Source organism: Myotis myotis, unplaced genomic scaffold (genome assembly GCF_014108235.1).
Source record: "Myotis myotis isolate mMyoMyo1 unplaced genomic scaffold, mMyoMyo1.p scaffold_m19_p_42, whole genome shotgun sequence".
Lineage (NCBI taxonomy): Eukaryota > Metazoa > Chordata > Mammalia > Chiroptera > Vespertilionidae > Myotis > Myotis myotis.
The window spans coordinates 15019-39689 of record NW_023416349.1 but is presented as its reverse complement, the minus strand read 5'-3'; the positions used below and the strand labels follow the sequence as shown (position 1 = coordinate 39689).

The window sequence follows — 24671 nt, the reverse complement described above, 5'->3', positions numbered from 1 at the left end:
TTTGCCCGGGATGTTCCCCCTGCAGCTGGGCACGCTGTGTCCTGCCCAGGAGCTGGCAGAGAGGAGCCCGAGGCAGGCCCCTGGGAGGGATTGGGGTTCTGTGTCCGCCTGAGAGGAGCTGGCCAGGGCTCCGCTGTCTCCATCCAGAGTCTCTCTAGCCTGGTCTCCCCATCCCCAGACGCCTGGCCCGCTGCATCTGAATCTACTTTATCTGGGAGATGCCCCATGATGCTTTGGGTCCCACATCAGTTCACCGTTGGAAAGTCCTGCCTCTGGCCAGCCCACACCCACACCTGAGGCCCACTGGGTGTTGTTTGAGTCTGTTTTTGCATTTTGGGGGTATCTTTCCACTTTCATTTAAATAAAAATACCCGATTCTCATCCTGTCCTGGACATACCATGGGTTCTCCAGGAATTAGTTCTGTGTCTTTTCAACGCTGAGAACATTCTGCAAGCGTTCCCAGCAGGAGAGGGTTGGTCTCAACATGATACCACACTGGGGGGTGCATTCTGGTTGGTGTGCCCACCTGGCTAATTCTGGCCTGTGCAGAGCAGAGCCCTTCCCTGTAGTGAAGTGAGGGACCCTAGGCTCTGGGGGACAGTGTGCTGTGGGGTGTGTGGTTGACGGAGAGGTTGGGGGCTTGGGCAGGGTTGGTGAGGGTGGTTCTGGCCAGCACATGGGGCAGGGTCTGCAGTGGGTGGGCTGAAGGAAGGCTGCAGTGAGGAGCAGCAGCCACGGGCGGGCACAGCTGAGACCTGTAAAGCAAGGGCAATGCAGCTCCTTAAAGCCTCACTTGAACCTGAAACTGACGATGAACCCAGCACAGTGCATGTTGTGATAAAGGGGGTTTATGTTCCGTTAAATGTGTATCAAAGAGACCCCTTCCGTGTTGTCATCCTCAGTGAGAAAAAGAAACATTCCCTGCACATGGGCAGGCTTTTCTCCCTTATGAACAGTCAGGTGTCTAAGGAGGTTGGTTTTCTGCTAAACGTTTCCCACATTCACTACACTCATGGCCTTTCGCCATTGTGACCCCTGTGCTGTTCAGTGAGCTTAGAGCTTTGGCTAAACAACTTCCCACAAATACCACCCTCCTATGGCTTTCCTTGTGTGAACTCTCTTGTGGACTAGGAGGTCGTCATTGCACCACAAAGTGTTCCCTCGTTCACTACCATTATGTGCCTTTTCACCAGTGTGAACTCTGGTGTTTAGGGAATGTAGACTTCTGACTGAAGGACGTCCCACAATGACTACACACATATGGCTTTTCTCCAGTGTGAGCTCTCTGATGCTGAATGAGAGCAGAGATATGCCTAAATGTCTTCTTTTAAAAAATATATATTTTATTGATTTTTTACAGAGAGGAAGGGAGAGAGATAGAGAGTTAGAAACATCGATGAGAGAGAAACATCGACCAGCTGCCTCCTGCAAACCCCCTACTGGGGATGTGCCCGCAACCCAGGTACATGCCCTTGACCGGAATCGAACCTGGGACCCTTCAGTCCGCAGGCCGACGCTCTATCCACTGAGCCAAACCAGGCAGGGCAAAATATATGTATTTTATTTTATTTTTTTAAATGTACTTTTTTATTGATTTCAGAGAGGAAGTAAGAGAGAGAGAGACACACACACACACACACACACACACACACACACACACATCAATGATGAGAATCACTGATGAGCTGTCTCCTGCACACCCACTACTGGGGATTGAGGTGGAAACTTGGGCATGTGCCCTTGACCGGAATCGAACCCAGGACCCTTCAGTCCGCAGGCCGATGCTCTATCCACTGAGCCAAACCAGCCAGGGCAAAATATATGTATTAAAAAAAAAACTTTCCCACATTTGTTAGACTCATACTTCACTTCTCCAGAACAGACACCCTGACGTTGAACAACTTCCTGGCTGTGGCTGGCGGCTTTTTCACCTTCTCCCCAATGGTGGTGAGGACTTTTTCCACTGAGAACTTCCTGTGAAATCTCACTGCCCCTGTGCGGCTCCTCAGCGTTGAGAGGGGCCTGGTGCTGGAGAAGCTCTGAGGTGGCTGGGAAGACTTTCCCACCCTCCCCGCTGGTGGAAGGCACCCAAGATGAGAAGAAGGTGCGCCTGGCCACAAACGAGGCCCTGGCGGCTGAAAGACTACATTACCCAGAAAGCAATGCGCGCAAGTCAGCGGAGGTAAAGCGCATTTTGGTGGCTGCTCATTCCATGAGGGCGGGACTTCCGGCGGCGTCCTCCCGCGGACATTTGGATTTTTTTTTTGTTCTGTTCTGGGACTCGGTCTTCAGCCCATGGGTCTCGAGTAGGAGAAGGCAGCGCCCCCGCGGGACAGGGTGTCTCTGAGGCTGGTTGAGCCCCAACACCCGGGACTGGGGTCCTCGAGGCTCCCCGACTCCTCTCCGCCGACAGAGGCCCCTCGGCCTCAACCCATCGGACCCTCCAGCCTCGGGGCCGGCGCCGCTCGGGTCCCGCCGCCCAGGGCGCAGCGTCCAGCGCAGTGAGTCCCCGTGGGGCCCCGGGGTGTGAGGGGAGGGAGGGCGCCGGGCTGCGGGGCCGCCGGTGAGGCCGTGGGGGCTGAGCCGGGAGGGGGGCACCCAGGCCTGGTTTGTGTCTAAAGGCGACATAGGCCGAGCGGCGGGTCCGGGAGGAGGTTCACTTCCTGTCAGGGCGCCGGGGCCGGGGGTGGTTGTGAACAAAGAGGGGCCTTGAGCCCCGAGGGAGGCGGCATCACCCGCCCGGGGCTGGGCCAGGGCCCTGAGCAGCCGGAGCCCCTGGGTCCTGGGGTGGGTGCCCGGCCCTCAGCCCTTTCGTTCCCACCGGTTCCTGCGGGGGCAGAGCCGCTGGGGGGACGGGGCTGGGGGCTCCTGTCAGGGCCTCACTCTCTGGTGGCCTCTGAGGTCGTGGGGTCCTGGGCCCTCGGCCCCTCTTCCCGCCCTGGGCCCCGGGGACACTCAGCCCAGAGTCCTAAGGCCACGGCTGGGGCTTTATGACGTGGACCCTGGTTTTGGCAACGAGTGGAATGAGAGGTGGGGGTTCCTCCCAGGCACAGGGACCAGAATGTGCAAAGGCCCAGAGTGAAGACTGAGGTGGTTCAGGAACTGGCAGTTGTACTTTAAAATACACACACACACACACACACACACACTTAGCTGGTGTTGCCCAGTGGATAGAGCGTTGGCCTGTGGACTGAAGGATCCCAGGTTTGATTCTTCTCAAGGCACATGGCTGGGTGGGGTGCTCAATCCACAGTCGGGGGCGGGCAGGAGACAGTTGATCAATGATTGTCATCGTTGATGTTTCTAACTCTCCCTCTACTTTCCTCTCTGAAAGCAATAAAAATACACCGTTAAAATAATAAAATTTATATATATATATATATATATATATATATATATATATATATATATATAACTTGATTAATTTTAAATGTAGAAAGGAAGCAAGAGGCATAGGCAAGGATATGCCTATGGGGGCTGGGGCTGTGGGAGTGCAGTAATTCTTCCATGAGAAAGAAACAAGGATCAGTTCCCTCCTGCATGACCCCTATGTATATCCAGTCCCAAACCCAGGCAGGGGACTTGACTGAGACTGGTTTGTATCTTCGACCTCTTAGTGGCGGGTTGATGCTTAGTCAACTGACACAATCAGCCAGGACCGTAGATCACTTTAATACAGGGAATCATGGTCAGGATGGTAATGGTAGTGGTAGCTCACAGGGACAGTGTGGGCCTGAGGACTGGTTTCCTGCCGGGGCCCGTGTATGTGGGAGGTGGGTGTCATAACACAACAAAGGGACAGAGTGGTCATGTAGAGTGTTGAGGAGAGATAATGGCTTTGCAGTGGTCAAGGCCTTTAAAAGATGAGTGCACATGAGATGAATTGGAGGCTGAAGAGTAATTCAAACAGGACGAGGCTAGTGCTGGTACATAGTTACTTCTCTAAGCACTCACGGGGATTTTTGCTGTGACCCTTGGTGTGGCCTGGGGTGTTGCAGTCAGACTTGTGGATTAGCTTAGAGGCTTGAGAGGTCATCTGTGAGACTCACTGGGCTTGGTGCAGAGGGCCATCGGGGCTGGGACTTGAGTGACGGGTAAGTGGAGAGATGTTGGCTGTGACTGCTGAAGGGACATCAAGTGCAGCACCAGGGGAGGTGGGCTCTGGGAATCTGAGATCTGATTGTGTTTCTCAATAATTGAGGTTGAAGGAAAATAGAGTCATGGAGAGAGGCCTTCGTAGACGGTCTCAAGGCTGCCTCTGTGAGTGTGGACTCTCAGCGTCTGGGCAGGACTTGATCCTGTTTGAATTTGGCAAGCATTCTCTGGGCCACAGCTGCTGAGTAATGAGTAAGAGGCCAAGGAGATGCCTATGGGGTTGGAGCTGTGGGAGTGCAGGTGTGAGAGAGGTGTGGGAGAAAGAGTCATGTGCCCTTGGTGAGGGAGTATGAATTCATGGCCACAGGGCCCTGATATTGACATAAGAGTGAATGAAGGTGAGTCCATTTCTGCTGATACAATAAGGGGGATTTTAGGGAAATTGCCTGAAAAGAGTGGTGTTGTGCTGTGTGCCAGTTCCATAGGTTTGCCATTTACCTACCCTCCTGTCTTTTGTTGTTGAGGGCTGACCCACTGATCCATTGGAATGAGAGCATAAATCAGTGTTACCTGCGCTTGAAAATCTCCACTGGCATGGGTGAGAGAGAAGGGAAAGAGAAAAATAGATTATGAAGATGGTGAACTACAATGTTGGAAAAGAAGATGATTAGGAAATAAACTGTGCTCATCACGGCATATTTGTGTTACATTTGACATTGTACCTGTGGGAAGGAAGCTGTGTGAAAGACGTGTGGTTCAAAGAATATGTGCAGCAGGTAGTGCAAATTGATGGCCTCAGTACCCCGGGACTGGGGCTGTAAGGGTGAAGTGTGATCTCATGTTTTTAGTGTCTTTGAGGACAATCTTGGGGACTGGGTATCGCCTGACAAGACCAGTATCAAATTACTCACACTGCCTTTATGGCCAGCATCTCACCCTATGTTCTTTTTTTTTCTCCCAATATATTTTATTGATCTCCTACAGAAAGGAAGGGAGAGGGATAGAGAGCCAGAAACATCGATGAGAGAGAAACATCGATCAGCCGCCTCCTGCACACTCCCACTGGGGATGTGCCCACAACCAAGGCACACGCCCCTGACCGGAATCGAACCCGGGACCTCTCAGTCCGCAGGTCGACGCTCTATCCACTGAGCCAAACCGGTTTGGCACTCACCCTATGTTCTTGACACCCACTTTATTGATAACGGGCAGTGTGGCCTACATGTGAGGCCCAGAGCTCAGGTATCTTCTCTCTGCTCAACTGCCTTTATTGTTGTGGGAAGACAAAATTTCAGTAGGAATTTAAGAAGACAGTGACTTTGATGGGACAAAGGCCTGCTGTCTTCTCTGATGTGTGGAATAGAGGAAACAAATGGATGTGGAGGGTGGGGAGTATGCCAGACTTGGGATCTTAGGAGAAGATTTGATCATGGGCTGTGCTGTCCCCATTACAACAGGATATGAACTTTGAGGACTTGGCCGTTGCCTTCTCCGAGGAGGAGTGGGGGCTCCTTGATTTGGCTCAGAGACTTCTGTACTGTGATGTGATGCTGGAAGTGTTTGCACTTGTGTCATCTGCAGGTAAGACCTTCACATTCCCCCAGTGTCCTGAGGTGATGTCCCATAGCCAGACCATAGGTCCTGCTAATTCCCCCCACTGTCCTGTCAAATGTGCTGTGGCTGCCAGGGATGAGCTCTGTGGAGAGCCCTGAGCAAAGGACTCCAGGAATATTCCTCACATCCGTTGCCTCAAAAAGTACAGGAAGTGTTCGGGAGTCAGGAGTCTTGCAGTGAGCTTATGGGTCCCACCTTGCACATTCTCTTCCTGGGAGGGTGACTGTCCACATATAGGGCTTTCACTTCTTCCCCCTTCCTCTGGTTCAAGGTTCTGTGTGATGGCCTGTGCCAGGCTATGGTCTTTCCTGACATGAGCCACGGCCTGTTACTGTCAGACCTCCTTAGCTGTTTGTAAAATTCTCTTTCCTGAACACTATTGCAAGAACTGCTACTGCTCGCCTCTTCATCACCTGTCCCTCTGCACTGCCGCCTCCTCAGTACTCCTCAGCACGGACCTGCACATGTGTTATGAGGCGCACATACGTGCTTATGCAGTCCTTGAAACCACCTACTCCTTTATTGAATTTTATTTGGAAAAAGACCTACCCAACCTCCTGCACAGCTTGCCCCTGTCACCATCAAACAAGTCAAGCTGAGTGCTGTTACCAGAAGCCTGAGCTGGAGATCTGGCTTCTCTTCCATGAGCTCCTTGCCATGTGTTGTGTCATATTTCTGGTGAGGTCTTCCCTGTTTTGTGATCATCAGTGGCCCAGACTTCACAGCAGCCTCTTACTGATCCTTCCTGCTCCTCTCTTATTTTCAGACAATTGCTCGGAACCCATGTATATGTGCAAAACACTTTTCCAATTGGACTTCCCCTGTCACCACAACCAGCATTCATTTACTCAGCTTCTCTGTTTGCAGGTTGTTGGCATAAAACAGATGATGAGAAGGCCTGTTTTGAGCAGAGTGTATCTGTACAAGGGGTGTCACAGGACAGTGCTTCTAAGACAGAGCCAGCAACCCAGAGGACCCATCTGTGTGGGAGGTGTTTCTCAGTGTTAAAAGACATTCTGCACCTGACTGAGTCACAAGCAGCAGACTTTGAGCAGAAAGCCTTCTTCAGTGACGCATGTGTGAGAGACTTCTGTTTCAGTGCAAACCCTCACCGACCACAGAGGGAAGCCAGTGGAGAGAAGCCGTGGAAAGGAGCTGTGGACAGGGCCTCGTTTGTGACCAGGTGCAGCTTCTTCTCATCTTGGGTGCATTCACCCAATAAGGAGGTTGGGGAAGACTTGCCAGCCATCTCAGAGCTTCTCCAGCACCAGGACCCTCTCGACACTGAGGAGCCACACGGTGGCAGTGAGATTTCACAGGAATTTCTCAGTGGAGAAAGTCTGCACCAGTGGGATGAATGTGACAAAGCTGCCAGCCACACCCAGAAAGTTGTTCCTCAGAGTGTCTGCTCCGGAGAACTGAATTATGAGTGTAACAAATGTGGGAAAGTTTATAGACGAATCTCTAACCTCATTCGGCATAGGAGAGTTCACACTGGAAAAAAGCCCTTTGAGTGTACGGATTGTGGGAAGGCCTTCAATCAAAGGTCTTACTTCACTAGACACCTCCGAGTTCACAGTGGAGAAACGCCTTATGAGTGTAGTGATTGTGGGAAGTCATTTAGACAGATCTCTACCCTCAGTCGACACTATAGAATTCACACTGGAGAAAAGCCTTTTGAATGCAGTGATTGTGGGAAATCATTTAGACAAAGCTCTACCCTCATTCGACACAAGACAGTTCACACTGGTGAGAAACCTTTTGAGTGTAGTGATTGTGGGAAGTCATTCGGGCATAGCAGTTCACTTACTCAACACCAGAGAGTTCACACTGGTGAGAAACCTTATAAGTGTAGTGAATGTGGAACATCATTCAGGTTCTTATCTACTCTCACACATCACCAGAGAGTTCACAGTGGTGAAAAGCTCCATGAGTGTACTGATTGTGGGAAGTTTTTTAGAGAAAGTTTTTCCCTCATTCGACACCACAGAGTTCACACTGGAGAAAAGCCTTATGAGTGCAGTGATTGTGGGAAGTCATTTAGACAAAGCTCCACCCTTATTCAACACCAGAGAGTTCACACTGGAGAAAGGCCATATCAATGTAGTGATTGTGGGAAGTCATTCGGGCATAGCAGTTCACTTACTCAACACCAGAGAGTTCACACTGGTGAGAAACCTTTTGAGTGTCGTGAATGTGGGAAGTCATTCAGGTACTTAACTGCGTTCACACATCACCAGAGAGTTCACACTGGAGAAAAGCCACGAGTGTCCTGATTGTGGGAAGTCCTTCAGGCAAAGGTGTACCCTCACTAAACATAAGAGAGGTCACATTGGTGAAAAACCTTTTGAACGTAGGGATTGTGGGAAATCTTTCCATCAAACCTCTGCCCTCATTCAACACCACAGAGTTCACTCTGGAGAAAAGCCTTAAGTGTGCAGGGAATGTTTTATCTTCCCCATTCCCCAGGCTCCTGGCCCGCTGCAAGGACACTGAAGGAGAGACTGACCCATTTACCTGAATATAATCCCCTTTTATTTATTTATTTTTTAAAATATATTTTTATTGATTTTTAGAGTGAGAGGGAGAGAGAGCTAGAAACATCAATGATGAGAATCATTGATTAGCTGCCTCCTGTACGCCTCCCAACTGGGGATTGAGCCTGCAAGCAGGGCACCCTGGCATGTGTCCTGATGGGAATCAAGCCAGTGACCTTTTGGTTCCTGGGTCAACGCTCAACCACTGAGCCATGCCCGCCGGGCTATAATTGTCTTTTAAAGGAACATACACTCTGCTAGGTTCCTCAAAAGTTTGTGGTACAAGGGAGGCTTTAAAGAGCTGCATTGCACTTGCTAATGTGCTGAGACCTACCTCATTGATGTCACTGCGAGTATTTGTGGCTGAAGTGACCTACTCTACCACCTGGCTCACCTGAACAGTGTGCACCAGTCACCACCCCTGGTGCTCAGGGAAAAGGAATTCTATGTTCTCCTTTGTGCTTAAGTGAATTAAGAATATTCTGAGCTCTTGGCAGGATCCTCAATCCTTACTCTCTGACCAGGAAATGCACCTGACCCAGGTTTCATCCAGAGCTCCCATCCTCAGCTAAGAAGAGCTACCTATTTCAAGGACAGTGTGGGTCTTGCATTTCGTTGTGATGAATTGTTTCAGGTTCTACTTCACCAACCTGCACACCGCTTGCCTCGTTTGTGATGTTTTTGTAACGGTGTTTTTGCTTTTGTACCTTCAATTTTGTTGGTCCTATTCACTGCCTGGGATGATTTGCAAGCACAGTGGTGAGCTGTCGGCATGGAGAGTTACCAGATCTTGTGGGGATCCCAAACTGTGTGCTTCTGAAGGGACAGCAGAAAATCACTCTTTGTCCAATATTGGCTGATTTTGCATTAGTGTCCAACACCTTGAAATAAAGACCACTTGACTTTGTGGTTCTATTTTGAAGGTTTGATCCCCAGCACCACATTGTGGCTGGTGCAGGAGACACCCAGCCATTGTTTCTCTCTTATCCCCCTCCCTTCCACTCTCTCTAAAAAAGGACCATCCACCTTGCTTCGCTGAGATGGGCCTCAGCCCACCTTTCCTTATTGTCTCCCGCCTTTGCCTGGGATGTTCCCCCTGCAGCCTGGCATGCTGTGTCCTGCCCAGGAGCTGGCAGAGAGGAGCCCAAGGCAGGTCCCTGGGAGGGATTGGGGTTCAGTGTCCGCCTGAGAGGAGCTTCCAGAGCTCTGCTGTCTCCATCCAGAGGCCTCTCCAGCCTGCTCTCCCCTGCCCCTCTGCAACTGAACTTCCTTCTGCATCTGGGAGAAGCCCCCTGATGCTTTGGGCCCCAAATCAGTTCACCTTTTGGAAGTCCAGCCTCTGGCCAGCCCACACCCCTGAGGCCCACTGGTGGTCTTTGAGTCTCTGTTTTTGAATTGTGGGGGTAATTTTCCACTTTGATGTTATTAAAAACTAGAGGCCCGGTGCATGAATTTGTGCATGGGTGGGTCCTGCTGGCCCGCCCCGATCAGGGCCAGTTGGAGCCGGCCAGCAAGGGAGAAGGGAGGTGAGCCAGTGGGCCAGATGCAGTGCACGTCATAGTGACTGGTCGTTCCAGTTGTTGGTCATTTTGGTCGCTTGGTTTTTATATATATAGATTTCTCCCCCCCCCCCCACCTCCCACACACAGTTCTGGAGGTCGCAGAGATGCCTCAGGAGATGGTGCTGTGCATTCTCAATGGTGAGAACCTTCCGCAAAACATGCGGTTCCAGATGGTGAGGCTTGGTCTCAATATGGTACCCCCTGGAGGGAGAGGGGGGTGTTGTGGGTGGTGTGCCCGCTTCCCTATGTTTGGCCTGTGCAGAGGAGACCCCTGCTGCTGAGATGAGGTGATAGTCCTGGAATCTGGGGGACGACGTACTGCCGGGGGGGTGTGGTTGAGGAAGCAGAGAAATGGGGGATGAGCCCAGGGTTGGTGAGGGTGTTTTCTGTCAGCACATGGGGGCAGGGTCTTTGGGTGGGAGGGCTGAGGGAAGGCTCTGGTGATGAGAACTTGCATCTGGTTGGATCGACGGGGCCCACCCAAGGGCGGGCACAGATGAGATGAAGGTCCAAGGGCATGGACACTATTGAGCCCAACTGTCCCAGACCCTGGAAATACAGAGTCCCCTGCCCGTGGGAACTGGCGTTCTAGTGGAGGACATCCCACGATGACTGGGCCAGGATAGCAAGGGCAGGCGGCAGGAGCTCAGGGGGAAGGAGAAGACAGGGTGGTCAGGGTGTCTCCCTGGGAAGGGGTGACAGAGTCCACGTGGGTGGCCTGTGGGGAGCATGCGCTGCCCATTTGGAAGCTAAGGGTCACTGTGCTGGTTTGGACAACCAGGATCACAAAGTGGGGTCCTGGCTGGAATGTAGCTGCTGTGGGAGGACTTGGCCTCCTCCAGTGGGCTCCTGGTTTGCCTAGAGCCCCAGGCTGCCTTCGGAAGGGCTGCTGTGCCATATGTTCAGCAGAATCCGTGCTCAGAGGGTAATGTACAGTACTGAATGCAAATAAAAAGTCCAGTGGCATAAAGGTTTGTGCTTATTTATATTTCTGTAGCCCTGGCCAGTTTGGCTCAGCAGATAGAGCATCAGCCTTTGGACTGAAGGGTCCCATGTTTGATTCCCGGTCAGGGAACATGCCCGCGTTTTGGGCTTGATCCCCAGTGTGGGTCGTGCAGGAGGCAGCCAATCAATGATTCTCATCATTGATTTTTTAAAAAAAATATATTTTATTGATTTTTTACAGAGAGGAAGGGAGAGGGATAGAGAGTTAGAAACATTGATGAGAGAGAAACATTGATCAACTGCCTCCTGCACACCCCCTACTGGGGATGTGCCCACAACCAAGGTACATGCCCTTGACCGGAATCGAACCTGGGACCTTTCAGTCCACAGGCCGATGCTCTATCCGCTGAGCCAAACCGGTTATGGCACATTGATCTTTTTCAGAGAGGAAGGGAAGAGAGAGAGAGAAATATCAATGATGAGAGAGAATCACTGATCAGCTGCCTCCTAATGAGGATTGAGTCCACAACCCGGGCATGTGCCCTTGACTGGAATCAAACCTGGGACCCTTCAGTCTGCAGGCCAACTCTCTATTCACTTAGCCAAAACAGCTAGGGCTCATTATTGATGTTTCGCTCTCTTCCTCTCTGAAATAAAAAAATATTTTTAAAAAAGTGTATCTGTAAGGTACTTCAGTATACTCACTCACCACAAGGACAGTTCTCCAGAGGAAAATGACAAATACAGAAATTTACAAGGACAGTAATGATGGTAAGCTTCCACAGAATTGCAAAAGATTCTGGCCGAAGGTCACAATAAGAGAACAGGATATGTAATAGATGAGATAATATTTGAGAGGATGGGGAGCCTTAGACTTGTACAACTCATCTGTCTCAAGAAATCATCTTTAGAAACCTGACATCAGCCTCCACATGCTCTCCAGGGGATTCTCTGCTTTAGGAAAGACTGCAAGTTGACTTACTCATACTTTCTGTGTTGCCGGCAGTGATTTTACACATTCTCTACGTAAAGCACAGTTTCCAGTTCACCATGAGCTGTCCCCACTTCAGTGGCTAAAGCTACCGTATGTTGGAATCCCTCAGAATCACCTTCTTACATGGGAAAGTTAAATTTTTGTTGTTGTTGTTAATCGTCTCTCCAGGATATTTTTCAATGGATTTTTAGGGAGAGTCGGAGAGAGAGAGGGAAAGACAGAGAGAAACATCAATGTGAGAGAAACCCATCGATTGGCTGCCTCCTGCACAAGCTGCAGCCAGGGCCCGGCCCTGGGAGGAGACTGCAACCAAGGTACATGCTCTTGACTGGAATCAAACCCGGGACCCTTTGGCCCACAGGCTGATCCTCTATCCATTGAGCCAAACTGGCTAGGGCTCCCATGGGCAAGTTAATTTTTATCACTCAAAGATGAACCTAAGTTTAAAAAAAATAAACAGATGACTTTATGCATAAACCATCAGATTTTAGTGCTTAAATATAAGCAAGAAGAGGATCATGACAATGTCACTGATAGTGTGGGATTTTACTGAGATCCATGATACTGATTTTCTTAGCCTCTTAGGTGTAAGAAGAGAGACTTCCACTGGGTTCAGATTCTGATTACTGTTAGAGAGAGAGAGCTCTGGATTCAACAGTATGTTCTGATAAGTTAACTCCTTAATGCCTTTTTAATCCTCATCTGAGGATATGTTTATTGATTTTAGAGAGAGAGGACAGTAGACACAGAGAACAAAAGAGAAACATTGATGTGAGAGGAAGCAGTTGTCTGCCTTATGCACCCCTACCAGAGATGGATTCCTCACCATATGTATATGCCCTTACCAAGAATGGAACCCTCACTCTGGCTCCTAATGGCTCACCTGCCTGCCTGATCACCCTTAACAACTCTGCCTGCCGGCCTGCTTGCCCCCAACTGCCCCCACCCCCCCCCGCCGACCTACTCGCCCCCAACTGCCCCCCCCCCCCCCCCCCCCCGCTGGCCTGCTCTCCCCCAACTACCCCCCCCCCCTCGCGGCCTGATTACCCCTAACTGCCCTCCCCTCCTGGCCTGATCGCCCCTAACCGCCTCTGCCTCTGCCTCGGCCAGCCACCATGGTTTTGTCTGGAAGGTCTCCCAGTCTAATTAGCATATTATGCTTTTATTATTATAATCAGACAATTGACTTGAGCCGCTGAACCTTGATTTCCTCTCCAGAGAGGATTAAATGAAATAATAATAACGCACGTAAAGCATTGAATCCAGGGCCTGGCACGTGTAGTGAACATTCAGTAACTGTTAGCTCCACAGCTTCACACTGTGTGTGCTGACTGCAGACATGCAGACAAAGTAGGAAATAACCTGTTGGCATATGTATTCGAGTTTGCAAGACGGCCATGCAGGCCTTCCCTGAGCTGGTCAGGTTATCACGTGGCCGCTTTTACATCCACACTCTGTACAAGAAATCTGCTGCAGACAGCACGCCTCCAAAACCTGAGCCCAGCCCTGGCCAGCTTGGCTCAGTGGATAGAGCGTCAGCCTGCGGACGGAAGGGTCCCAGGTTCGATTCCGGTCAGGGCACGTGCCTGGGTTTGGGCTCGATCCCCAGTGGGGGGCGTGCAGGAGGCAGCCGATCCGTGATTCTCATCATGGATGTTTCTCTCTCTCCTTCTCTCTTCCTCTCTGAAATCAATAAAGAAATATATTTTAAACAACAATAACAAAAAAACACCTGAGACCAGCTGGCGAAAGCTGAAATTGTCCTTTCCCAGCGCCACTCAGCGCTCCAGCACCAATATCTGCAACGGTCAGTGAGCACTGGCCTCCTACCACCACCTGCGGGGCCAAGAAAAGTGCATCATTACCCAGAGGGCAGTGCGCCTAAAGGGGTTTAGCCAATGAAAGCCCAAGAGAGGGCCCTGGAGCTCATCGGTTTGGGCGGGACTTCCTGTGTCCTGTATCCGGCGGTCATTTCGACCTGGTTGTTCTCAGAGTCCCAGGCTCCACTTCCGGGTCAGCGGAGCAGGAGGCGGAGCTGGGGCGTCCCCGCGGGGCAGGGGGTCCCTGAGGCTCGTGGCACCGCAACCCCCAGGACTGGGCTCCCCGAGCCTCCCCGACTCCTCGGCTTAGAGACTTGGACTCAGCGTCACCCCCTCGCACCCTCCAGCCTCGGGGCCCGCGCCGCTCGGGTCCCGCCGCCCAGGGCGCAGCGTCCAGCGCAGTGAGTCCCCGTGGGGCCCGGGGTGTGAGGGGAGGGAGGGCGACGGGCTGCGGGGCCGCCGGGGGAGGCCGTGGGGGCTGAGCCGGGAGGGGGCACCCAGGCCTGGTTTGTGTCTAAAGGCGACAGAGAGAGATCGGCCTGCGGACTGAAAGGTCCCGGGTTCGATTCCGGTCAAGGGCGCATGCCCAGGTTGCAGGCTCGATCCCCAGTAGGGGGCGTGCAGGAGGCAGCCGATCCATGATTCTCTCTCACCATTGATGTTTCTGTCTCTCCCTCTTTGAATTTAATAAAAATAAAAATATAAGGAACTTGTCAAGGGTGTGCACTGAGGACCAAGCCCTGAGGCCATGCAGGCATCTGGAGGTGACCAGGCCCCAGGGCTGGGCAGCCTGAGCCCCTCAGTCTGGCGGTGGTGGCCAGGCTCTCCGCAGACCCTTTTCTTTCCACAGGTAATCGCTTTGAAGTACTGGGGTTTGGGGTTTGTCTAATCGCCTTGAAGTACTGGTTTTGTTCCCGGGAAACCCCGGGGTGGGCTCTGAATGCCTGTCGCAATGTCCAGTAAGGAAGGCAGGGTTGAATCCTATGAGGCCTTCATTGGGAAGGCCAGCCAACCAAGGAGACAGGGCAGTGGTTCTCAGCCTTCGTCACGCCGCGACCCTTTCATACAGCTCCTCATGTTGTGGTGACCCCCAACCATAAAATTACTTTCACGGCTACTTCCTAACTGTAATTTTGCTACTGTGATGAATCGTCATGTAAATATCTGATATGCAGGATGTATTTGCATTGTTACAAATGGAACATAATAAGAGCATAGTGATTCATCACAAAAACAATATGTAATTATGTATGTGTTTTCCGATGGTCTTAGGCGACCCCTGTGAAAGGACCGTTCGACCCCCAAGGGGGTCGCGACCCACAGGTTGAGAACCGCCGAGACAGGGCGCTTACAGGCATCCAAAACCTGACTTACAATCAGGTGCAGGCGACAGGATTCTATAGGGAAAATGGGCTGGAGTGGGCGGGCAAAGGAACGCAGCTGCATGCAGCCCTGGGGTCAGTAGAATTCAACCATTGTTCTCGGTTGTCGGGTGATGAGATGTTGTCTTGGCTCCTGGTGGGGTCGGCCTGGTCGTGCTTACGGGTTCTGTGTGCTTGCTGGGTCCAGCGGACATTGTCTGCGGGGAAGTCACCTCCTCCATCACTTTGTTTGGGATCAGAGAGATGGATAGGTGCCCTGGCCTGAGAAATGAAACTTAGAAAAAAAAAGAAAAGAAAAAAAAGAGACTTAACCCTCTGTTCCTATATAAGAAACTTAACCCTCTGTTCTTATATGTATTTCAGAGTTTCAAAATAATATGATTATCTTTCAGCTTAATCAGGCGCTTTCTCTGTCAGATCGTAAGTCCCCCCTATCACTTTCTGGAGCGGATGTCAGGGCCTCACACTCTTGTGGCCTCTGAGGCAGTGGGGTCCTGGGACTGTCCAGCCTCTCTTGCAGCCCTAGGACCTCAGGACCTTGAAGAGACACCAAGCCCAGAATCCTAATTCCATGTCTAGTGTCATATGAGTGGCCCCTGTTTTTAACTAGTGAGATGGGATGTGAGAGGTCCTTCCAGGAACAGGTTCCAGAGTGTGCAGACTCGGAATGAAGACTGAGGTAGTTCAGGAACCAGCAAGTATCTTGGAAGGAAGGAAAGAAGGGAGGAAGAAACTGGTAATACTTGGGAAGGATTCAGGTCTAGAGAAGCTTTGTGACAATGTGAGTGTTCTTCAGGTGATGGGAGCAGTGGGAGGTTTGGAGCAGTGGAGGCAGGGGATCTGACCCAGGTCTCCTTGGACGCCCTGTGGCTGCAGCATGATGCACAGTATGGGTGAGAGGGAGGCGGTGGAAAGACGAGGACGGAGGCTGCTGTGATCGTCTTGGTGAGTGTGATGGTAACTGGCCCATGATGGGGGCTGTGGAGATGGAAGACACAGTTGGGTTCTGGATCGGTGTTTTCGGTGTGGCCACCTGGATTTTCTAATGTTGTGTTTGAGAGAGGGAGAGGTCAGAGTCAGAGATGACGTGAAAGTTTGGTTTTAGCCGCTGGAGGTATGGAAACACCGTCCACTGGGATGGAGAAGTTCATAGTGGGAAGAGTAATGTTCATTTGCGAATTCAACAACTTTTATTTTTGGCCTGTTAGGGTGTGAGATATTTCAGGGAGCAGTTCACAAGCGTCTGGAACTGAACAGTGGTTCAGAATAAAGAGTTCTTAAAAGAGTAGTGGAGAGTGTATGGACCAGGGAGGAGTTGTAGATGACCTTTCTTTGTTTTTTGTTTTTTTTAAATTATTGGATATGAAAGAGTAATTCAAATAAGTTGAGATTGGGGCTGATGCATATTTACTTCTTTTTAAAAAAATATTTATTTTACTGATTTTTTTTACAGAGAAGAAGGGAGAGGGATAGAGAGAGTTAGAAACATTGATGAGAGAGAAACATCGATCAGCTGCCTCCTGCATACCCCCCACTGGGGATGTACCCACAACCAAGGTACATGCCCTTGACTGGAATCGAACTTGGGACCCTTCAGTCCGTAGGCCGAGGCTCTATCCACTACGTCAAACCAGCTAGGGCCATATTTACTTCTTAAACACTCACCAGGAATATTTTGTGAGCCTTGGTGTGGCCTGGGTGTTGCAGTCAGTCTGGTTGATTTGCTTATGGGCATGAATGGGCATCTGTGAGACTCACTGGGCATGGGGTAGAGGGCCATGGGTGATGGGACTTGAGTAAGGAAGGCTGTGAAGGGACCTCAAGTGCAGCCCCAGTGGAGGTGGGCTGTGGACATCTGCGAGCTGATGGGTTCTCAGTAGGTGCAGTTGAAGAGAAAAACAAAACGAAACAGGGAGGGAGGCCTTCATGGCAGCGCGCAAGGCTGTGCTGTGAATGTAGGCTCAGAGAGTCAGGTTCGTCCCTGATCCTGTCTGAACTGGCCAGGCACTGTGTGGGCCACACATGCTGAGTAATGAGCAAGAGGCCAAAATGATGCCTGTGGGGGCTGGGGCTATGGGAGTGTAGGTGTGAGAGAGGTGGGGGAGAAACGGACATGTGCACTTGGAGAGGGAGTGTGAATTCATGGCTGCAGGGCCTGACATTGACAGAAGAGTGAATGAATGAAGGGGGGGGGGTCCATTTTGGTTGGTAACTGGATGATACAATAACGGGAATTTTCGGTTAGTTCCTGAAAAGAGGGTGTGTTCTGGTGCTACATGCCAGGTCCAGAGCTTAGGTGTCATATAGGTGCCCACCTGCCTGTTGTTGAGGGCTGATTCAGTGATCAGTAGGAATGCCATAGTATACATTAGTGTGACCTGGTCTTGAAAATTTCCACCGGCCTGGGGAAGAAAGAGGGCAAGAGAGAAATACGCTACAAAGGTGGTGAGTGAGAATTTTGGAAAAGACGCTGATTATCATCCTGGTCATGGCATGTTTGTGTGATGCGTGACGTGGCTCTGTGAGAGGAGTGTGGCTCAAAGAACTGTGTTCATCGGGTAGTGCAGCATGATGGCCTCAGCACCCGGGGGTAATGGTCAGCAGGATGAGGTGTGATGTCATGTTTTTCGCGGTCTGGGAGGGAGAATCTGGGACACCACGAGGGTATTGCCTGACAAGACCAGTGTCAGGTCACTCACACTCTTTTATGGCCAACATCTCTCTCTACTCTGTGTTCATGACAACCGCTTATTGACAAGGGGCAGCGTGGTCTACATGTGAGGCCCGGAGCTCAGGTACCTTCTCTCTGCTCATTGGCCTTTAGTGTTCTGGGAAGAACAGTATCAGTAGGAATATAAGCAGAGAGTAACTTTGATGGGACCAAGGCCTGGTATCTTCTCTGATGTGGGGAGAAGAGGGAGCAGATGGATGTGGAGGGTGGGGAGTATGGCAAACATAAAATCCTAGGAGAGAAGCTGATCATGGACTGAACTGTTCCCTTATGACAGGATATGGACTTTGAGGACGTGGCCATTGCCTTCTCCCAGGAGGAGTGGGGGCTCCTTGATGAGGCTCAGAGACTGCTGTACTGCGAGCTGATGCTGGAAGTGTTTGCGCTGGTCTCATCTCTGGGTAAGACCTTCACATCTCTCCCAGTGTCCTGAGTAGTTCTGTCTTCCTTTATTCTGCAGATGTAGCTCTCACAGCCAGACCATGGGCTCTGCTAATTTCTCCCTCTGTCCTGTTAGAAGTGCTGTGGCTGCCAGTGCTGAGGTGCTTGGAGAGCCTGGAGCAATAGACTCAGCAAACACCCCTGACACCCATTGCCTCGGGGGGTGCACGAAGCGTGTGGAAGTTACAGGTCTTGTCGTCAGCTTGATGGGATCCACATTAACTTCCTCTTCCTGGGAGGGTGACTTTGTCCACATCCATGGCTTCCACTTCTGTGCCCTTCCCCCAGCTAAAGGTGCTTTATGATAGTCTGTGCCAGGTGATGGTCTTCACTTACATGAACCAAGGACTCTTTTTTTTTTAAACATCTAGTGGCACTTTATTTATTTATTATTGATTGATTGATTGATTGATTTTAGAAAGGAAGGGAGAAAGATAGGAACGTCAATGATGAGAGAGACCCATTGATTGGCTGCCTCCTGCATGCCCCCCACTGAGGACCGAGTCCGCAACCCAGGCACGTGCTCCTGGCCAGAATCGAACCTGGGACCCCTCAGTCCGCAGGCCAACGTTCTACCCACTGAGCAACACCGGCCAGGGCAAGGGCTCTTCTTGTGAGACCCTTTTTTAGTTGTTTGTAATATTCGCTTCCCTGAGCGTTATTGTGTGCTGAGTTGCTCTGGGCCAGTGCTGGCTGCTCACCTCTGTTGTCTTTCATTAATATTCAGAATATTTAGGTTTTACGTATGTGTTCAGTAGAAGGGGCCGGGAGAAGCCTTGTGTATTTCACAGGGTGAACATGCGGGATGGCCTCAGAGGAGGCCTGGGCCTGTTGAGTTGCATCTGGGGGGAGCTATGACACAGGCGCAGTGTTTAGGTCATTCCAAGAACCTGCTCATTTCCAACAGTGTTTTGGTGCAAGTGCCATTTCTACCTTTTCCCCCACATACTGGACACTGTGCTGACTTGTCATCTCTTGTGTGACTTCCTGGGTTTTGGCTACCTTCATCTTTGTGGCCTTTTCCCATCACCTGTTCCTCTGCACTGCTTCCTCTGCCGTATTCTCCAACACGGGCCTGCACAGTCATGTTATGAGGTGCACATGCATGTGTAAGTCGTCCTTGAACACCAGCTACTCACTTACTGAATTTTTCTTGAAATAAGATGTAACCAATGTTCAGCATAGCTTGCCTACGTCACCAGCAGAGAGGCCCTGCTCAATGCTATTAGCCGAAGAATGAACGGGGGATCCTGCTTCTCTTACATGTGGTGCTTGCCATGCTTGTGTCATATTTCGTTTTAGGTCTTCCTTGTTTTTTTTTTTCCATGACCAAGTGGGATTTATTCAGGGGATGCAAGGCTGCTACAATATTCACAAATCAATACATGTGATAAATGGCATAAATAAAAGGAATGATAAAAATCACACAAACCCATCATTATACACAGAAAAAGCATTCAACCAAATCCAAATCCAGCACCCATTTTTGGTAAAAACTCTCAGTAAAGTGCAAATAGAGGCTTCATACCACAACACAATAAAGACCATATATGACAAACCTACAACCAACCTCATACTCAATGATCAAAAACTAAAAGTCTTTCCCTTAAAAGCAGGAACAAGACAGGGAAGCCCACTTTACCACTCCTATTCCACATAGTACTGGAAGTTCTAGCCACAGTGATCAGACAAGTATAAAAAAAATCAATGGCGCCGAAACCGTTTTGGCTCAGCGGATAGAGCGTTGGCCTGCGGACTCAAAGGTCCCAGGTTCAATTCCAGTCAAGGGCATGTACCTGGGTTGCGGGCACATCCCCAGTGGGGGATGTGCAGGAGGCAGCTGATCGATGTTTCTGACTCTCTATCTCTCTCTCTTCCTCTCTGTAAAAAATCAATAAAATATATTAAAAAAAAATCAATGGCATCCAAATCGGAAAGGAAGAAATAAAATTGTCATTCACAGAATACATGCTGTTGTACTTAGGAAAACATAAAGACTCCACCAAAAAACCAAGAGAATTAATAAATGAATTCAGAAAATTAGCAGTATGCAAAATCAACAGCTAGAAATCAATGGCATATTTCTACACCAATAGTGAACTCTCATAAAGAGAAATTTAAAAAGCAATCCCATTTCCCAATGCTATGAAACAAATAAGATACCTGGGAATAAACTTAGCCAAGAAGGAAAAAAAACTTATACTTAGAAAACTACAGGCCATTGAAAAAGAAATAGAGGAAAATACGAACACGTGGAAACATATACTGTGTTCATGGATTGGGCTTCCTTGTTTTTGATCTTAAGTGGTCCAGAGCTTCATAGCAGCATTTTCCTTTCATCCAGTTGCATGAAGTCAGCGTGTTATGTGCAACACACTTTTGTGATGGAACTTCTCCTGTCACCACAGTCAGCATTCATTTTCTCATTATTTCTCTCTTTGCAGGTTGTTGGCATAAAACGGATGAGGAGGAGGCCTGTTCTGAGCAGAGTGTATCTGTACAAGGGGAGTCACAGATCAGGGCTTCTAAGACAGCTCCAGCAACCCAGAGGACCCATCTGTGTAAGCGGTGTTTCTCTGTTTTAAAAGATATTCTGCATCTGACTGAGTCACAAGCAGCATACTTTGAGCAGAAAGCCTTCTTCAGTGATGAATGGGTGAGAGACTTCTGTTTCAGTGCAAACCCTTGCCAGCAACAGAGGGAAGCCAGTGGAGAGAAGCCCTGGAAAGAAGCTGTGGACAGGGCCTTGTTTGTGACCAGGTGCAGCTTCTACTTACCAGGGCTGCCTTCAACCAGGAGGGAGGTTGGGGAAGACTTGCCAGCCATCTCAGAGCTTCTCCAGCCCCAGGCCCCTCTCAACACTGAGGAGCCACACAGTGGCAGTGAGATTTCCCAGAAACTTCTCAGTGGAAAAGGTCATAACCAGTGGGGTCAATGTGAAAATGCTGCCAGCCACAACCAGAAAGTTGTTCAACAGAGCGTCTGCAAGGGAGAAGTGAATTATGAATATAACAAATATGGAAAAATTTTTAGAGGAATCTCTAGCCTCATTCGATATAGGAAAGTTCACACTGGGGAAAAGCCATATGAGTGTAGTGACTGTGGGAAGTCATTCAGGTATATCTCTGTTCTTAATCAGCACCAGAGAGTTCACACTGGGGAAAAGCCATATGAGTGTACTGATTGTGGGAAGACTTTCAGTCATAGGTACAACCTCACTCAACACCAGAGAGTTCACACTGGAGAAAAACCTTATGAATGCAGTGAATGTGGGAAATCTTTTAGATGCCATAGTCATCTTTTTTTTTTTTTAATTTTTTTTTTAATTAAATCTTCATTGTTCAGATTATTACATTTGTTCCTCTTTTTTCTCCCCCCATAACTCCCCTCCTCCCAGCTCCCGCCCCACCCTCCGCCCTCACTCCCCACCCACTGTCCTCTTCCATAGGTGCACGATTTTTGTCCAGTCTCTTCCCGCACCTCCCACACCCCTTTCCCCCCCAAGAATAGTCAGTCCATTCCCTTTCTATGTCCGATTCTATTATGATCACCAGATTATTTATTCACTTGATTCTTAGATTCACTTGTTGATAGATGCATATTTGTTGTTCATAATTTGTATCTTTACCTTTTTTTTTCTTCTTCCTCTTCTTAAAGGATACCTTTCAACATTTCATATAATACTGGTTTGGTGGTGATGAACTCCTTTAGCTTTTCCTTATCTGTGAAGCTCTTTATCTGACCTTCCGTTCTGAATGATAGCTTTGCTGGATAAAGTAATCTTGGTTGTAGGTTCTTGGTATTCATCACTTTGAATATTTCTTGCCATTCCCTTCTGGCCTGCAAAGTTTCTGTTGAGAAATCAGCTGACAGTCGTATGGGTATTCCCTTGTAGGTAACTGGGTTTCTTTCTCTTGCTGCTTTTAAGATTCTCTCTTTGTCTTTTGCTCTTGGCATTTTAATTATGATGTGTCTTGGTGTGGTCCTCTTTGGATTCCTTTTGTTTGGGGTTCTCTGCGCTTCCTGGACCTGTAGGTCTATTTCTTTCACCAGGTGGGGGAAGTTTTCTGTCATTATTTCTTTAAATAGGTTTCAATATCTTGCTCTCTCTCATCCTCTGGCACCCCTATAATTCTGATGTTGGTGCGCTTGAAGCTGTCCCAGAGGCTCCTTACACTATCTTCATATTTTCGGATTCTTTTTTCATTTTGCTTTTCCAGTTGGGTGTTTTTTGCTTCTTCGCATTTCGAATCTTTGACTTGATTCTTGCGCTCCTCTGGTCTGCTGTTGGGTGTCTGTATAATATTCTTTATTTCAGTCAGTGTATGCTTAATTTCTAGTTGGTTCTTTATCACAACATCGAGGGTCTCATTAGATTTCTTGAGGATCTCACTACATTTATTGGCGGTCTCACCAGTCTTTTCGAGGGCCTTACTAAGTTTATCGGCAGCTTCTAGACAGTTCTTAAGAGACCTTAAAAGTGTGGTTCTGAACTCAATATCCTCCATTGACAGTTTTGTCCTGTTTCTTTGTCTCCGCATTTTTTATGCTTTCTTGGTGCACCCCCTAGTGGTCTTTGTCCGCAGTCTTGTTGCCTTTAAGCCTTGATTGATGTCGGCAATACCGGGGTGATTTGACCTCCAGGCTAACTGGCTATGAGAGTCTGCTGTGTCTGTAGTGGGAGGGCTTCTGTGCTGGATCTCTAGGGCGGTGCTAATCTAGCGTTTGCCTGAGGCTATCCGGCAAATGGTTCTGTGCAGGGCTTGGGCGGGGCGGGTCCCCGGGGATCTACAGGGCGGGAGGAACAAGCAGTTATGGCGACTCTCAGTTCCTTCCCCAGGGGCTCTGCCTCTCAGAGCCCCAGCAATGGCTGCAAACCTCGGAGAGAAAGCTGCCTTCGAGTTCCGACCGAAGCCAGACAGTCCCGTTTCTCCCGTTTGAGTCTCAGTCCCCAGAGACTCGCCTGGATCTGGAGCTCAGAGTCTGAAACTCCCTCCCGATTGAAAACAACAACCGCGCCCTCCGCCGCCAGCCCGCTCCGCACGCACACTCCGCACCTGAGTATTTCACTTCAGCACTGCGCCTTCTCTGAGTCTGGGTATGATATTCTCTTTCCTCCTAGTTGTAGAATTTCCACTCAGCCAGCCTTCCCGTGGTTCTGGGTGACGTCCGTTCTGTCCTTTAGTTATATCTCTGAAGTGGTTGTTTGAGGCAGCGATCTCCGGCGTTAACCTATGCCGCCATCTTGGTTTCTCCCGCCATAGTCATCTTTTAACCCACAGGAGAATTCACACTGGAGAAAAACCTTATGAGTGTAGTGAATGTGGGCAGTCCTTCAGACGAAGGCGTGCCCTCACTGAACACCAGAGAATTCACACTGGAGAAAAACCTTATGAATGCAGTGAATGTGGGAAATCTTTTACCCGAAAATCTCACCTCCTTAGACACCTGATTGTTCACAATGGAGAAAAGCTTTAAATGTGCACCGAATACTTTCTTTTTCTCATTGACAATAACAACACTGAAGGGGTCTCTTTGATACACATTTAACAGAAGATAAACCCCTTTTATCACAACATACACTCCCCTAGATTCCTCATAAAATTTCAAGTAGAAGTGATGCTTTAGATAACTGCATGGCACTTGCTAAGCTGCTCAGTCCTACTACCTGATTGAAATCACTGGGAGTATTTCTGGCTGAGGCGACTTCACCTCCACCACCTGGCTCACCTGAACAGGGTGCCTCAGTCACAACCCCTATGTGGTCAGGGAAAAGGAATTCTGTGTTCTCACCTCGGCCTGAGCACACTGTGATTACTCCAAGCTCGTGGCAGGATCTTCATTCCTTTCTGACTAGGAAATGGAGTTGATTGAGGGTTCATCCAGCGCACCCATCCTCAGCTAAGAAGAGCTACCTCTCTCAGAGACATCGTGGCTCTCACCTTATGCTGTGATGAATTGTTTCAGGTTCCAATTCACCAACCTGCAAACCCATGGAATTTTCTAACACGTCTCTGGTTTATGATCTTTTTGTCCAGGTGCTTTTACTCATGTACTAGTACCTTTCATTTTGTTGGTCCTATTCATTGCCTGGATTGATTTGAAAGCACACTTGGGATCTGTCAGCTTGTGCAGGAGAACAGACATTGTGGGAATCCCCAACCTGCTGTGCCCCCAAGGCAGGCATGGAGTCAGAAAATCACTTTGTCCCTTATTCACTTGTAATGCTGTGCTGCCCAAGACCTGGAAAGAAAGCCGGCATGACTTTGTGGTTCTCATTTGCAGCCTGGTGCCTCCTATGATTGAGGTCTGAGGTCATCCTGAAGATGGGGGGAGGGGCTTTGTTGTGCTTCTGTGAACAATGTGAATTATATTCTCTGTTCACAGTGTGTATTACATACTGTCAAGGTGCCCTGTGCCGTTATGAATGACATTTCATAGGCTGGTGTCGCTTGTGTTGAGACTCTGAGGGTTAGGTTGAACTACAACTGGGTCAGAAACCCTGTGTTCATAGTGAGTGGGAAAGAGTGCAGTGAATTAAGTGAATCG

The 24671-nt window shown here is 49.5% G+C and overlaps 1 protein-coding gene and 1 pseudogene across 1 annotated transcript; both read left to right on the top strand.

The window, feature by feature from the left end:
* The first annotated feature begins 1928 nt into the window (after positions 1-1928).
* Positions 1929-23574, top strand: LOC118655085 (zinc finger protein 416-like). The gene is made up of 4 exons (XM_036306523.1): positions 1929-2502; positions 17959-18082; positions 20567-21385; positions 23441-23574. The coding sequence occupies exons 2-4, from the start codon at positions 17962-17964 to the stop codon at positions 23572-23574; spliced, it is 1074 nt and encodes a 357-aa protein (XP_036162416.1). The 5' UTR covers positions 1929-2502; positions 17959-17961.
* On the top strand, positions 5554-9640 carry LOC118655136 (annotated as a pseudogene).
* Positions 23575-24671: the final 1097 nt, after the last annotated feature.